The sequence below is a fragment of the Antedon bifida genome, chromosome 4 (assembly GCF_963402885.1).
Source record: "Antedon bifida chromosome 4, ecAntBifi1.1, whole genome shotgun sequence".
Taxonomy (NCBI): Eukaryota; Metazoa; Echinodermata; class Crinoidea; order Comatulida; family Antedonidae; genus Antedon; species Antedon bifida.
In genome coordinates, this window is record NC_136229.1 from 32438806 (window position 1) to 32455277 (window position 16472).

General features: G+C 31.5%; 1 protein-coding gene across 1 annotated transcript; it reads left to right on the forward strand.

Annotated features, from left to right (window-relative positions):
- Window positions 1–295: 295 nt before the first annotated feature.
- LOC144840287 (SEC14-like protein 5) lies at window positions 296–15291 on the forward strand. The gene is made up of 14 exons (XM_078696055.1): window positions 296–436; window positions 6747–6896; window positions 8343–8474; window positions 9417–9545; window positions 9733–10030; window positions 10145–10266; window positions 12168–12357; window positions 12782–12870; window positions 13015–13085; window positions 13271–13577; window positions 13934–14071; window positions 14324–14551; window positions 14892–15046; window positions 15141–15291. The coding sequence occupies exons 1-14, from the start codon at window positions 374–376 to the stop codon at window positions 15253–15255; spliced, it is 2187 nt and encodes a 728-aa protein (XP_078552181.1). The 5' UTR covers window positions 296–373; the 3' UTR covers window positions 15256–15291.
- The last annotated feature ends 1181 nt before the right edge of the window (window positions 15292–16472 follow it).

Below are 16472 nucleotides of genomic sequence, written 5' to 3' on the forward strand. Positions count from 1 at the left end.
GCATACGGTATGCACGAGGTACGTTTCGTCACATGACGAGCCTCCCTCTCTCGTCACACTCTTTTGCGTGTACTTCCGGCCGTCGTCGATTGGATTTCAAGCCTAGCCTCTTCCTATGACGTAATTCCGTTATCGCTTGTAACGTCATTTGACATCACCCGCCGCCGTAACAATAACTCTTTTTGTCCAAGTGACGTCAAAAACATAAAGTTGGAGCACCCGCTGCCTTGACTTAAACGATCGGCACATGCGCAGAGCAGGCAGAGCATTGTCACTTTTCGACAAAAAACAGTGGTGAAAATGCGGCAACGATGTTGATGAGTCAAATTATCTGATTTTTTTTATTCTAATTAATTATTTATACTTCCACATCATGGTTCAAACATACCAGTCCCCAGTACGGGTCTATAAGTACCCATTTGAAATTGTGATGGCTGTAAGTATACGTAATTTTTATATACTTTCAACATTGAAATTTACCCGGCCGGTTAGGCTAGGGCCAGGGCAGGCTAGCCAGGACAAAATTGCCAGTCAACTGTATCTCGCTGCCGACACAGAGCACTCACCTCTGGTGCTGTGTCTGTGGAAGGAGTATGGGCCTAACTGAAGGAAGGGCAGTTTTTCAATACAGAAACAAAATGTTTACTTAAATCTTGATTCCAATACAAAACTCAAGCCTACCTAGGCCTACCATAAAAAACAATTTATTAAATCGATAATTAATTTAATAATTGTGCCAGTTTTTATAATGCACTTACGACCCCCCGGGAGGTGTGTCATTTGTCCGATGTGCATCATACCTTATGAATACCAACCATGACGCATCCGTGCGTAAAAAATGTGACTTACCTTTAGGTGACCATGACGCACCCATTTTGACGCACTGTGACCATGTTGTTGGGTGGTAAAGTGACGGACATTGACAAACCTTGTTCATTGATGTGGCGTATCATCTGGGTTTTTTGACGCACCCCTGCGTCAGTAATTATTTGTAAATGACGCACACTGATGCACCTCTCCCGGGGGTTGTACAATTGACAAGTGCATAATATAACAGTAATTTTTTAACCTGAAGTATTATTATTACTATTTTAGAGTAATTAAGATTAAGAATTGCGACCCATCTTCAATTAATACATTGTATGAATGCTTGCAGTAGTCAACCTCAAAATTGGTTCTTTTTTTAAAATTTATTAATAAATTGCAATCATTTCATTGAATGAACCTCAGTTTGTTATTTTTATTGTTTTGAATTTGTGAAATATTTAAGTGTTTTTTTTATTTCAAAGTTGCTATAAAACATGTCCAAAGTGTAAATTAAAATACAAATACAAAAATTCTTTAATGTAAAAAAGCGTAACAAAAATACAATCAGATAAAAACCATACTCATAATCACTTACAATCACTTTATTTCGGCGTTTGTTTTATATTATCAATTGAGAATTAAATATTTTGAATTGATCATGATCTAGAATCTGTACATTTCAGTATAGAGTTGATGATAATCTTTTTTTTTCAGTTGTAGTTGTACTTTAAAATAATGTGTTTAACCTTGTCAACCAAATGTTGATTGTTGTATAAATTGATGACCTTTGACATGAGATCTTTGTCTAGCAAAGCCTTTCAGCAGTGGATCAAGGCAAACATCTTTTGTAAACAATTTAAGTATTATCACTTAATATTGGGGAGATGACCAATTTACATCTTCTCTATAGACAATGGGTCTGTTTCTGCTGCATAGCCTCGAATAAACCGTTTATTTCAAAATAAATTTTAAATATAAATTTTATTAACTGCATTTCTGCTAAATTTGTGCTGTTTAAATCAGTGGGTGGTTGTTGACAGAATTGTTAGCATTTAACCCAAAATGATTGCATTGTTCATTGCTACGCTACTACAGTCATGGAAGAAAAAATAACCTCCATGACTGGCTGTGAATCAAATAACCATTATTTTGCATTGTAGCTAAAAGTTGCATAGCCGGTTAAAAAGCATTTATAATTCCTCCATGTTTTCAGGTTGCCATTTAATAACCACGTACTGAAAATTTGTCCTGTTTCTTCTGCCAAGAAATGTTTTCGAAGTAGTTCAAGTAGAACCTTTGACTTTTGGTATTACTTTGAAATAGTAATGAATTAAAGTATATAATAATATAAGGATAATAATATTAAAAATACCTTATTATTAGTGCTTCTGGTTATGCTTAAAAACATGATTTTTCTTTAAATTTCTGCTACATTATTGACAGAGAAATAAATTTATAGACATTTTTTCCAAATTGTTTGGTTTGAAGTTTTTTGAGAAAAATGTGTTTTAACTTTTTTTTTAAAATCACTCATTGCTTTTAATAGGTTTCTGAGTATATTCAGGGAGGTTTATCCATGTACTGTATATATGCTTAAAGTACTACAAACAAGTAACTGTATATATTATTAGATTAAAAGATAAATATTTTATAATTGTTGAACTACAATCTAATTATAGAAGAGACGTGTGAGGTATCGTGTCGTCAATAGGCTATTAAAATAAATCAATAAAAGCATTCCAATGTCAAAGGTTAAAATTATATCAATTAATCGTAATTATCTGGTTTACCCTTTCTTTTATTCTGTGTACACAAATTACACAGTCGATTTAGTTGATGTTTGCCAATCGTTTTCATCCATATTTCATAATATATGCCGGTACTGTATGTACCTGAGTATGTATGGTTAATATTAGTACTGAAATGTAGATATGGCAATTTGCATTGCACAATTATAATGTATGGGGCATTCCACAGTATTTTTTTGTTACGGACGGGACATTTTTGAGAATATAACTAGACATATCTTAGAAATAAAAAAGAATAAAAGATTCAAAGTAGAATAAATGTATACATATATGGCCAATGTTTATTATGAAAGTCAAAAAAAGAAAAAAGACTGTACAAAAAAAATGTTATTATGAAAATTGTATGCGTCGCGGACAGGACGGCAAATGGACATGACTTTTGAGAAGGTTTACGTATTGTAATATTTCTCCTCATTTAAAAGAGATTTTAAAATTTGTTTTGTATTATTATGTTGCCAGATAGTTGTTTTAGATAACTGAATGTTAATTATAAAAATTGAACTGCAAATTTATTAATAAATATGATTTACATGTCGTTACGGACGGGACATTTCTAACGTCGCGGACAGGACAACTTTGTCCACGTTAAAAAATTATATAATTTTCCTATTAAAAAAATTTTAAAATAAGTTTTTTACATCAATGTAATCTTTTATTTACAAATCAAAATATAATTCAACCTTTGAAACACTGTTTAAAAGTTTATATCAAGTGAAAATATTAAAATTCATAAATATGAAATATTATTTATGAAATTAATTATTTGAAGAGTTATAACGAAGAAGCAATATTGTAAAATGTTATCAAAATATTTATTTACACTAATATAAAAGTTATGCTTGGCATATTAAACAAGACTTTAAGATATTAACACATTTAAGGCGAATCTTTAAAAATTGGCGTTGGCGTTTGACGTCTGAATTTGTTAGTGGATCCAAGTTGCATCTGAAATTTTCTTCTATCCTTGCTTGGATTTAATAACTGTAGGCCTACTTCTATTAAAATTCAATCTTAATTATTTAGTATCTGATTTATAAAAGATTCTTGGTTGCAAATTCACCAAAGAATGAAATCTACAAAGCGATGACCGCACCCAATACTCCCATTCATACTGGTCATGTTGTTTTAAGTTTAGGTATTGTTCTTTTGTGGATTGTTATTTTAAATACAGACTACAATGTTTTGTGATTAATAAACAACAGTTAACACCTTTGTACAGTACTTCTCAGCCTACAGTACAAAAACACTTTTTAATTCTTACAATATTGTCATCACATCCATAAAAAAAATGTCCCATCCGTACATTCAATAAATTTTGATAGTAATGTTTTTTTAATAAAAAAATACAAGTTTTAAAAAACTTGTTTAAATCTATTGCAATTTAATATCCTTAGGAGTTGAAAATTAAGATTTAAAATTAGGAATTAAATAACAATTTTAAAGCCATTACTTCAATAAACACAAGTGAGGAAAAACCCCCAATCGAAATGTCTCAGAAGTAACAATTATGAATTTTGAAATGCAAGTATGAAATTAATAAACAATTTTAATAAAATACTTTATTATGAATAATTGGAGGTTACTTTGAAAAAAAAGTAACTGCAGTATATTTATGGGCAAAAATCTTAACAAGATGCATGGTTTTATTATGAAATAAAAAGGATTTAAATGATATGTCCCGTCCTTAACAAAAATTTCTGTCCCGTGCCTACGAAAAATGTCATCATTATATTTTTGAATATGATATTTTCACCAAAAGTTTCAAAATATTTGTTTATAATGTATTGCATATAGTTTTAAATAGAGAAAACAAAATATTAAATTGTGGTATCAATACTTTTAACTGAAATGTAAAAAACACCATAAAACTACTATTAAAATGTCGCGGATGGGACAATTATGAATTTTGAAATGTATATATGAAATTTAATAAACAAAATATATGTTATAAAATGCTTGAATATGTACAATAGGGACATAGAGTAACTATATCTGGCAAAAAAATTTTCTAAAGATGCATAGTTTGTGAAATAATTAGGATTTAAATGATACGTCCCGTCCGTAACAAAAATGTCCCGTCCGTAACAATATATTTTTGAAATATGATATTTTCATCAAAATCCAAAATTTTCAAAAAATTTGTTCATAATATAATGGGATATATTCCTCAGGAGGAGAAAATGAAATATCAAGATTTTTGCATCATTACTTTTAAAATAAATGTAAAAAAACCGCCTAAAACGTCGCGGACGGGACATTTATGAATTTGAAATGGTTGTATGAAATTAATAAACAACAACATTTTAATTAAATACTTGATTATGTATTATTGAGACATAAAGTAACTATATCTGTTGAAAAAACAGTAATAAGATGCATAGTTTATGAAATAAATAGGATTAAAAATGTCCCGTCCGTAACGCCAAATATGACTTTTTCATATTTAATATTCAATAACTTAAAAAATCAATATCAGAAAAATAAAAAAAATGTTATTTAATAAACTTCAACATGTCTGCTTTGAGAAATGGCCAAGAGTTACATCAAAATCAGTAAATGAAATTTTTAAACCCACGGACCAAATACTGTGGAATGCCCCGTATATCAACAATCAATGCGATTGTAATAACCTTGATTGTACCCCTTTAATACAGCAACCTAATCTGTTGTAGACCTACTGCACAGTTAGTAACCAACAAGCCATAGAATAAAGTTAATTCTAATCATACATAGATAGAGTGTTTTATCTTGTGCAGTATTCATACAAATTTACATTTTTTGACAGACAAGGGCTATTGTATTCAAGCCTAACTACTACTGTACCTGTACTGTACTTTCTTTTAACTGTACAGTACATCCTGTACAATTTTAATATGGATTCACCAACTTGTTCATACCCAAATAAAACAGCAGTACCTGTACTACAGTACTAGTCCTCAGTCACAACCTTTTTATAGAGACTGTATGGACGGAAATCAGACATTCGCGACAATAACCACCCACCCAGTATTTAATGCAATTGAATTTTAACAACTCTTTAAAACAGCTGGGTATTATTATATAATTTGCTTGTTGCCAGTGGTATACTGCTGCTAGAGGGAAAATCAATGCTAATTTGCATATTCATATCCACTGTGCAGCATGTAGCATTGACCCATCTTCTCTATTCAAGCTCACTATCATCAATACATTGATTTACCATAAAGACTACCAATAATATAAATTTAATGAAAACTAAACATTGTCAATGTTAATGCAGAGCTCATACTATTTCATACTATTAATATTATAATGATGACATATTTCCAGAAGGTATATACAGGTACACACTCTGTGCTCACATACTATTTCATAATGATGACATATTTACATACTGTACTGTACAACATCATAAGCAAGTGAATAATGTAGATTAAATGTAAAATTTTAAGAGTTACATTACAGTGTCCTAGTACCTGTCTTAATTATTTGATCAAGTTGCTTACTAGCAAATTGGTAGTGATCTTAAATTTTAATGACTTATTTATAAATTATACTTTGTCATAGGAATATTCTTCATAATATACTAGTATTGTTGCCAAAAACAAGCTCTTACTGTATATAGCACTAACCATTTGTTAATTCTAACCATCTTGATAAAGTGACGTAGTATCTAATTGTGGCATTAGGGAAGTAGGCCTTGTCTTTTGAGAGGCATGAGAGTGTGGACTAAAATGCCTCAGCGGTGTGCGATATACAGCCCACTTAAATTTGGTACTTTTACTTACAAACTAAGATACAACTAGCACACCCTTGAACATGTTACAATTTGTAAAACACCGGTACAGTAATTGTCAAGATGAGGCCTAAGGAAGATTATATTCTAAGATTAAAACATTTCACCAATTTTATATGTTGAATAATATGTAGTTAGAAAATAAGAAACTAAGATAGCACTGTTGTCTGAGTACTGTTAAAATAGCACTGATCTTGTCATTAATTATTTCTAAATGTCATTCGATTTAAGATGATGAATCTATTTTTAGCAACAACAGTTATTAAGTAGCACACACTATTCCAAGACTAGATAGTAATGATACTGTTAGTAGTTTAGAAATGAAGTATTTAAACCAAATTTTTTTTTATTTTCAGGCTTATGAGAAGCGTTTTCCAACCTGTAAGATGATTCCAATATTTTTAGGTAGCGAAATTTTAGTCGATAAGAAGAGTCCAGATGGCGCTATTCATTTTGTCGAAAGAAGATGTAAATTAAATGTGGATGCACCTTATTTATTAAAAAAGGTAAATTTATTGTTTTTAGATGCTGAAATCATGGTATGTTTTTAGTGGGTTGGGGTACTGTACTTGCTTGAATTTTTTCAACTGCTGTTACTAAATTAAAAAATAGAAGCACTCAGAAAATGAGTGAAGTAGTGTACTTCTGTACTGTATGTTAAAAGAATAAAAATTGTTCTTTTTGTTATTGTGAAATTTTCTTGAATTTCAATCTGCATTTACATGGAAAAATTCAGAATGACAACTTGAAAATTGTAGGCGCTATCATGCTAACAAACAAACATACTAACCAAACTACTGTACTGTGTACTTGGCAACATTTTATTTTGCCAAGTAAAAATATAAACACTCATTCACTGGACAATACGGCCGGTTACATACAGTAAAATAAGGCATTACTTGAAGTCCTTGTGTCTGTGTTTCAGCAGAAATACATTGAAATGAAAACTTAGTATAAACAATAAGTATGTGAATAATCCCAAATTGGCAGTTGGATTTATTTTTTTGTAGTTTGTATGTTTAACTTTGTATTCATACTTTATTCTTTATTTCAAGCCAACAGTGTAAAACACCAATAACAGGTTGAAAATAAAATAACTAAACTTCAAATACCATAATACTGTTTATTGCACTATAACCAACTCAATAATAATTTTTAAACACCAAAAAATGCAGTATGTATGCTTCAACAACTTTACTTTGTTAAAAATATTATTTGTTATTTAATGCATAATAAAACTAAAAAGATAATAAAAGAATCTTTCATTTTCATTAAAAGGAATTATGTTGGTGATAAATTTAAACTGCTGCCCAGCAGAGAACATATGACATACATTAATTAGTTTTATTAAAAGTTGAATATACCTTTGCATATGTATATGCATATGTGTTTTATGTACAGTACAATTTCCAGATGAATGGAATGTAACGATAGTAACAAGCATTGGTGAAAGAAAACTGTCAAAAAACAAAAAAGTGTAAGCTGTCATGCTCAAAGTAGTGCAGTTCCTGTCCAAGAAACCAGTGAATGAATTCCTTGTTTAATTGTTTTCCATTTTTCTGATTTTTCCACCTTTTCCCTTAATTCATCCCTTTTCTCTCTCATGTTTTCAATTTTTTTTCTGTGTCCTTTTTCCTTGACCTTTTGATCTACAAATATTACATCTTACTTCAACCATGTGTATGTTAGAAGCCATACAATAATAGAAAACATTACATTTGGACAACTATCCTAATGAAGGGTTTTGTTCTAGTTAGAAGCTATAACATAACAAAAACTTGTTGAGTATATAATTAGAATAATATTATAAAATTTAAATTTTAAAATTTTGTATTAAAATTCGTCTTTATTGTAATGTAAGTTATTTTGTTAATTTAGGATAGCATAATAAATCACGATAGGTTAATTGTACAAAAAGAAGTTTTCTGATATTAAATATTTCTAATTTACAGATTGCGGGTGTAGACCACGTTTACTTTATACAGACAAACAGCGTGAATTGGCGCGAGAGGACTTTAAAAATTGAGGCCCGGAATGAGAGTTTCTCTTCACGTGTGCACATTCTAGAAGGTTGTGTCTATTCAGTAAGTAAATTAAAGCTACGTTCACACACACACACCTGAAATGTGAAAGGGAACAGCATACTGTATTGAACTGGTTTTTGTATTTTATACAACAGGAAGTTCACTCCCTATTACCGGATGGATAAACTCTGCTTATAAACTAAAGCTCTGTCTACACTATCATTGAACTAGTTTGACCAAATAAAGTGTGATGTGCCCAAATATGGTAGTGACATGCTTAAATATGGTAGTGATATGCTTAAATATGGTAGTGTTATGATATCACCATGTCCATATACTGTATGGGCGCATCACATTTTTTTGTCACATAAAGTTTGATATAGTGTAGACAAGGCTTTAGTCTCTTAGGGAGTGGAATAATTTTAAAATTGTGTCATTTTCAGATGAGAATGGGGGTGGGGGATTTTGATTTGTGAAGACCCAAAGTATGTCATATTATTCACATGCGACTGTGTATGCAAGAACTTGCTTCTTTCCTCTGCACAGTTTTAAGGTCCGGAAGACGACATACTGATTGACCTGACCTAGTTAGATCTTCGTTGCAAATCAAAAGCAAAGCTCCCTAATGTAACTTTAAAAACGGTGATCTACAGTACTATACTTTAAATTCTATCCAGCACTACTTTTGAAATATCTTAAAGTGGGGCAGTTTGTAAACTTGATTGATTGCCTCTAGCAGCAACTCCATAACATAGTTTGTTGTTTTATTAATTCTCTATTTCCCTTTACAACTATTACGATGCAAATATTAGTGTATGCAAAGCATATTTACTTTGGTAATGTTTTTCACTATAGAGATGCTGCCAAGACGTTATGTGGAGCCTTTCCATCCTAAAATACATCTTAAAAAGCTGCCACCAACCAATATTTTTATTTTGTAACTAACAGTTTTTCCTCCACCCTTCGATTTTCTTCACCGCTTAAATTTCCTTCTTTTTGTAGGTACACCCAGAAAATCCCAACTGGACATGCTTTGAACAAACAGCAAACTTAGAAGTAAAGTCGTTCTTCGGCTTTGAAAATACCGTAGAAAAGGTCGCCGTCAAACAGTATGCAAATAATATTAAAAAGGTTAGAAAGAACATGAATAATTTTATGAATATTTTTTTTGCCCTGGACTGTATACTGTATAATTGAAATATACCAATATGAATAATATTAAATATGAAATTGTTTAATTATCCTGTACAGCGCTTTGATCTTTCTTCTAGAAAGGCACTTTATAAATAAATAATAATAATAATATCCTTCAATTTAGGGCAAAGAAATTTTAATTTACTATATAAATGAAGTACTAGAAGAAAGAGAGAAAGCTGGTGAAGGGCCAATTCTGACTTGGTCCGAAACACACCCCGAGGAAGATTTACAAAAAGTGTGTACAGAGCTTAACGGAACATTACGTGTATCAACGCCCGACACTGTCCCCTCAACATCCAATCAAGAAACTACACTGCTGTCACCCTCTACAGAAACTATTGGATCCCAAACAAGGACACGACTTGCGTCTTCTGTTAAGGAAAATGGGGGCGCTACAGGTGGATACGATGATGATGGAGGTAGTGTTATTCTTTGTTTATTACCCATGATTGATTTTACCATTATAAATAAGGTAAACAGTGATATCAAGAAAATGTAAATTAAAATTTGATTTTTATTTCGTCTTTTTTTAGCTGTATCCAAAGTAGATGAAGAGTATATTGCTCGTTTCCTTGGCGACCTGTCCCCTCTACAAGAGAGCAAGTTAATTGAGCTTAGAGAATGGCTTAGTGACACACATAAGGAGAAAGTCAAGGTAAGCATGCACTTAAATATAAGCTCATACTCCGGTGGTTTGTGCTCACATGCAATGTACTGTAGGTTCACTCACTTAAGCTTGAACTTATTCAATATTTCAAATGTTCCAGCTGTTTACTTAAGCTTAAATAAACATGTGTGTAAAATTGAATATTTTTGTAGATAATTTATGTATGGCATTCAAATCAGTAGTTAAATAATTGACTATTGTATATAATGGTAATACTGTATACTGTAAAATGAAATTAGACATGGTTTACATTGTGATTAGGTGGTTGATTTTTGTTATGTTAGTGGTTAATGTTACGTTGTTATTGAGAGCAGATCTGCCATGTAGCGAAGACATTTTGAATGTACAGTAAATGTAGTATATTTAAAAATAGACTATAAAACATAATGATTGTATGCAAGTATGAAATAATCATTTGCAGTCAGAATGTTGCCACTTGTTGTCATTAATATTTGGAGGTAAATACCAAATTGTTTGTGCAATCAATTATGTTGATGTTGGTTGCTATGTACAGTGCACTTAAACACTACATCCCTTCATTCTAGCCAACCAATGGCTACAGGAGAACAAGGCTAAAGATGACATTGTTGCCTCTAATGGTATAACTATGATCCATTCAATGTATGAATATTCTGAATTTTCAAGGGCTTCTCTTTTACATTTATGGGAGATTTAAAAAAAAAATATATATTTGTGGATTGGAGTTGTGACTTGGTGGTTACGATGCTTGGCTACCAATCCAAGGGTCCTGGGTTCAAGTCCTTTCATATGTCAGGATTTTTTCTAAAATGACAATTTACAACTCCAATCCCAAAGACTTGTAATAAGACTTATGTAGAGCATCTTGTGTATACTGTATGTTTGTCTTGTGTACAGAATTGCCACCTTTAAGAAGGATAATGAATGAATTTGCTTATGGCTGCTATCCTTGTCAATTTGCCTAAAGTAAATATACTGTTGGTTACCACTGTTGACGTGTTGAACTTAGATGATGTAATAATGATTTTTATTAGAAATCATTTCATTATTCAATATCAAATGAATTTATGCGCCTGAATTCTCATTTTGATGATAGTTCATTAATTTCGAATTAAATAAGTGAGAGGTCTTCTAAGCAATTATTGATCAGTTATCAATATTTATACCACAATTTAAACCCACTTGTAAGCCAAATCCATATTTGGAGTGATTTTTGTCAAAATTGATTACATTAATGTATATATTGTATTCTTGTTAAAGCCAAGACATTCCATCTGTTGAAGCAATTCTACCTTTCTCTCCCCCACCCCCTCCATCAGACCTCACAACCTTCAAGAATCAATACCTACTACCAACTTCCATGTTAACAATCAATAATGGACTTAGCACCACTCAATCAATACACACTAATATATAAATGATCATTACAGTATCTGTTATTGATGGTGCTACCTTCTCAGTACAAACCAATTAGTAGCTTTAATGAATTTCCTTATGAATTAACTAGCAAAGATATCTTCCTGTTTAAAACCGAAAGACATTTTAGACCTCCAGAGATCCAAGAACAACATTTTTCAAATGTAATTTAAATCCTTCCCATAACAATTCCGGGTAATTTTGATACCACATGTGTATGGATGCGTGCCGTACTGAACAAATTTGCATAAAATAATATATATATAAACACATCAGGCATAGAACATTAATTCTAAACCGCCCGGTGAGATGATATACTGAAATTTAATTAATTAATTTGAAATGACAAATGCACAAACTATCTCTCTCTCTAAAATATAGATTAAGCACACCTAAATATTTTCAAGTGAAACAACTAAACAACCATATCAAGCCGAAAATAGGATGACTTTTTTTTACGCTCACAGATTTGTCAATCTTTGTTTAATTTCTAGATGCCTCATGATGCGCACTTATTACGTTTTCTTCGAGCCCGTGATTTCAACACGGAGAAAGCGCATGAGATGATTACAGCGTCACTTGCATGGCGTAAGCAACTCAAAGTGGACCAGATACTACGCACGTGGGAGCCACCTGAACTATTGACCAATTACTGGCCAGGCGGTTGGCATTACAGCGATATAGGTAACTTTATATCTACAAGCTTGCTATAATTTGTATAACGTTAAAGGCAATAAACTGTGTTTTTCGGTACACTTAAAAATGTATTGTCCCCCTGAAAAAATAATTCTTAAAATTTTTGTTGAATATGTCATTTCAATGTAACATAATAGGAATCCACTTTGACCACAAAGTGGATTGAAAAAAATGTATTTACCTGAAAAAACTGTAATTTAAAGCAAAAAATGGTCAAATTGGCTGCCAGCCAGCAGGTTTTTGGTTGAATTTAACCATTTATTTTGTCAATTTATAAGTGAACAAAATTTTTTTTTCTATGGAAGTGATTAAAACTACAAAATAACATTCAAAGTCTGATTTTAATAATCTTCATTTTTCATCTTTTTGGGGAACAATACATATTTAACTTTGTGGTTTCTTTTCCTTCCAGACTCTAGGCCAGTGTACGTTATAAAGTTAGGTCAGATTGATGTCAAGGGTTTAATGAAAGCTGTCGGAGAAGAAAATATTTTAAGACATGTAAGTTAATAAGCAGAATTTTAAATTTACTGGTTTTCTTAAAAACTATTTATTCAATTAAAATGTATGTATTTAAGAATTGTGCTATTATCAGGGATAGAATTTATCACCATTTAATGTTCTCTTATTAATGGTATGTTCTAGATACTGTCAATAAATGAGGAAGGAATTCGAAGAACAGAGGAAGCTACCAGGAAAACAGGCCGACCAATAAGGTATGACCTCTCAACTGACTTTGGTGGTATGAAATATTAAATTGAGTAAAATGAGTAGTAATATTGTACTTCCAAAATCATTTATATCCTTTTATCATATATTCATTTTAATAAACAATGTACCTTTATTTATTTATTTAATTTGGAAAAGTTGATATAGTTATTTTAATGAATCTTAACTTCAGTGATTGGACATCAGTTGTTGACTTAGAAGGCTTAAGTATGCGACATCTATGGCGGCCTGGCATCAAAGCACTTCTACGGATCATTGAAGTCGTTGAAGCAAATTACCCAGAAACCATGGGTAAACTATTAATAGTCCGAGCTCCTCGCGTCTTTCCCATTATATGGACGCTGATATCACCGTTTATTGATGAAAACACAAGGCAAAAGTTTTTGATTTACGGTGGTAAAAATTACCTTGATCACGGTGGGCTACCAGACCACCTTGAAGAACAGTACATTCCAGACTTCCTTGGTGGCGACTGCTTTGTAAGTTTATATATTTGTTTATACTTCTTTTAAAAAAAATTCATATGCATACAACATCGAGTAACTCTCCAATTACAGGATGGATAAACTATTTTATAATTCATCTTGCTTATAAGCTAAAAAAGTCTCATGTGAGGCTTAGGGAGTGGAGTTGAAAGAGTCGTGAGTTACAACCCTGGCACTAGGTCAGGATTGGACCTTGGGATTGGAAGGCAAACATGTTAACCACCAGTGTAACAAAGTACACACAAAGCAATTAAATAACAAACCACCCAGCACATCTATCTATTGGCAGCATTCCAAACAGCAATGTATTTTATTAATAATGCTATTTTTTTATATACTACTATAATTAGTGTGATATACCTGATGGTGGTATTATACCGAAGGTCTGTTATCGTTCGTTAGATGATATACTAAGTCCAGATGAGCATTTACTGTGCTCCGACACTGTATACAAGTCAGCCACGCTTATGAAGGGCCAGCCAGCAGAGGTTTGTGGATTATTCTCAATAGAGACTCTCTTTTTAAGTGAACATATTTATTTTCGGTCACATTCAGAATAGATTTAAAAATTACAATATTAACACATTTATAAAACCCTGTATCACATATCTTATTTCAAAATATTTACAGTATAATGAATAATTTATTTAATCAAGAAAATCTGCTCTGTTTTTCTTGTGGTGAAACTAACTAGAATAAAACAAAGTTTTGTCAATAAATTAATAGTAAAAATTCTTCAGGTTTTGGTTAAGATCAGTGCAGCGCAAGAAGTATTAACTTGGGACTTTGATGTTTTACGAGGCGATGTTATATTCTCGGTCCTGTTTGTCAATAAACCAATTCACCATCCTAAAGAAACACCAGGTCTCCTTGGCAACACCATCTACATGGACAAGACAATGGTGTCTGGGGTAGATTACCGTGTCATCGAATCATCCCTTGTCTGCAAGGCAGGAGAAAGTATACAGGTGATTATTATTATCAATAAGAGACTCCTTTTTGAAGTCAATATATTTAGTTTCGGTCACATTATGAAAGGATTTAAAATTTATAAAATACAATATTAAACATTTTATAAAACTCTGTATCACATGTCTTAAGCTCTTTCTACACTATCAAACTTTATGTGAAAAAAAATATATGAACATGATGATGTCATATCACTACCATATTTTGGCACAGTACACTTTTGTTGTCAAATTAGTTTGATAGTGAAGACAGAGCTTTAGGTTGTCTGTTTTATGTGAGCGCTTCTTAGTTGTCTGCCTAACAAACAACGTTAAAATAAACAAAAAACTTGTGTTTTAGGGTTCACATGTTTGTCAGTACCATGGCAACTATATATTACAATGGAAGTACTATTCACCAATGACTGCTGCAACTGCTTCTACTAAAGGTCATCATCATCAGAACAAGTCAAAGGTCATGTTCTTCCATGAAGTACTAGATTCAGATAATTTCAGGTAAGTTATTTGAATCATTATCATCATTGTTATCAAGAAAATGCAATCTGAAACTGAAGGCTAATGTTTTTTTTTTTAAACTTATTTTTTTCAGGGGATCCATGACAAGTCTCCAATCATGCCAAAGTGGATTCTCCTCACTAAGCATCTCCACGACAACCAGCAAATCCAGCAGCCAATCAAAATCAAGTTCATATGTATCTAGATGACTAGACCGGGACCAAGCATCATCATCATCACCGGCAGCGAAAAACAAAAATAGTTGACGATAGATGGACCATCTAAAACCATCAATGCAATATTATAGTAATAATAATCATGAATATTAATAATTATGATCAGAATTTAAATTGTTGAGATATTAATGATGATGCTTGCAGAAACTGATTGAAATAAATAATCACATTTTATTTACATATTTTGTTTTTGTTTTAAAACAATGATTTATAGAATCCAATGGAATACGGTCAAATCTCCCAATACCGGATCCCCTTGGGCTGGGCTAATATGTCTGGTTTTCTGTTAATTATGGTGTTCTGAATGCGTCCAAATCTCTTTAGTGAATAAATGCAATTTAGTAGTTAGTTACTCTTTCTAATTAAAGACCCAACAATTAAAGGCTCCTTCCAATTAGGGACCACTTTTTTATGTAATCCAGATAAACTTGATATATAGATATTCTACCTGAGAGACCAAACATTTCTCTAAAATTCTGGTCCAAAACGGGGTCTTTAATTTGAAGGAGGTATGTATTAGTTTTGGTGAAAGCGCATCGTATGTTTTAACAAAATAACTTTTAATATGTTTTATTAAATAACTAATTGGTTTCGCACTATTTATCTAGTTTTTTTAAAAGATATGATTTCAGTAGATTATTGTCACAAAATAATTATAGCTTTTATCAAGTGGTTCAGGTAGTCTACCTTGTAAAAAAAGTAATTCATTTGAATTGGTTAAAATAATGTATTTAGAATATGTATTCAATAACAGTATACCTCTATTTTAATTTAAAACTGAAATAATAATCAAGCCATAGAAGATTCCTTCTATCTAGTCTTGATAATGTATATGAAACAGTATATCATTCTATTTATAATAACATTGATTTAGCTATCTAGACACTGTCTATCAGAAAAGCAACCCAAAGTTAAATATATATATAATATAAAAAAATCAACCATAATATAGTACATCACATGTTATGTGTTTTCAGCTATCAGGTGATCAATTAATAATGGTCACATTTTAAAGATTGTTACTTGCATGTGTAATAATAATAATAATGATTCATTCTAAAAAAATGTGCGTAGTCACTGAAACTGATTTAGTTAGTGAGGTCTGATACTGTATATTCTTTGCAAGCAAGACTTGACAGACAATCTGTGAATCTGATTATGTGATGAATAGTGGAGTACCATATTAAAAA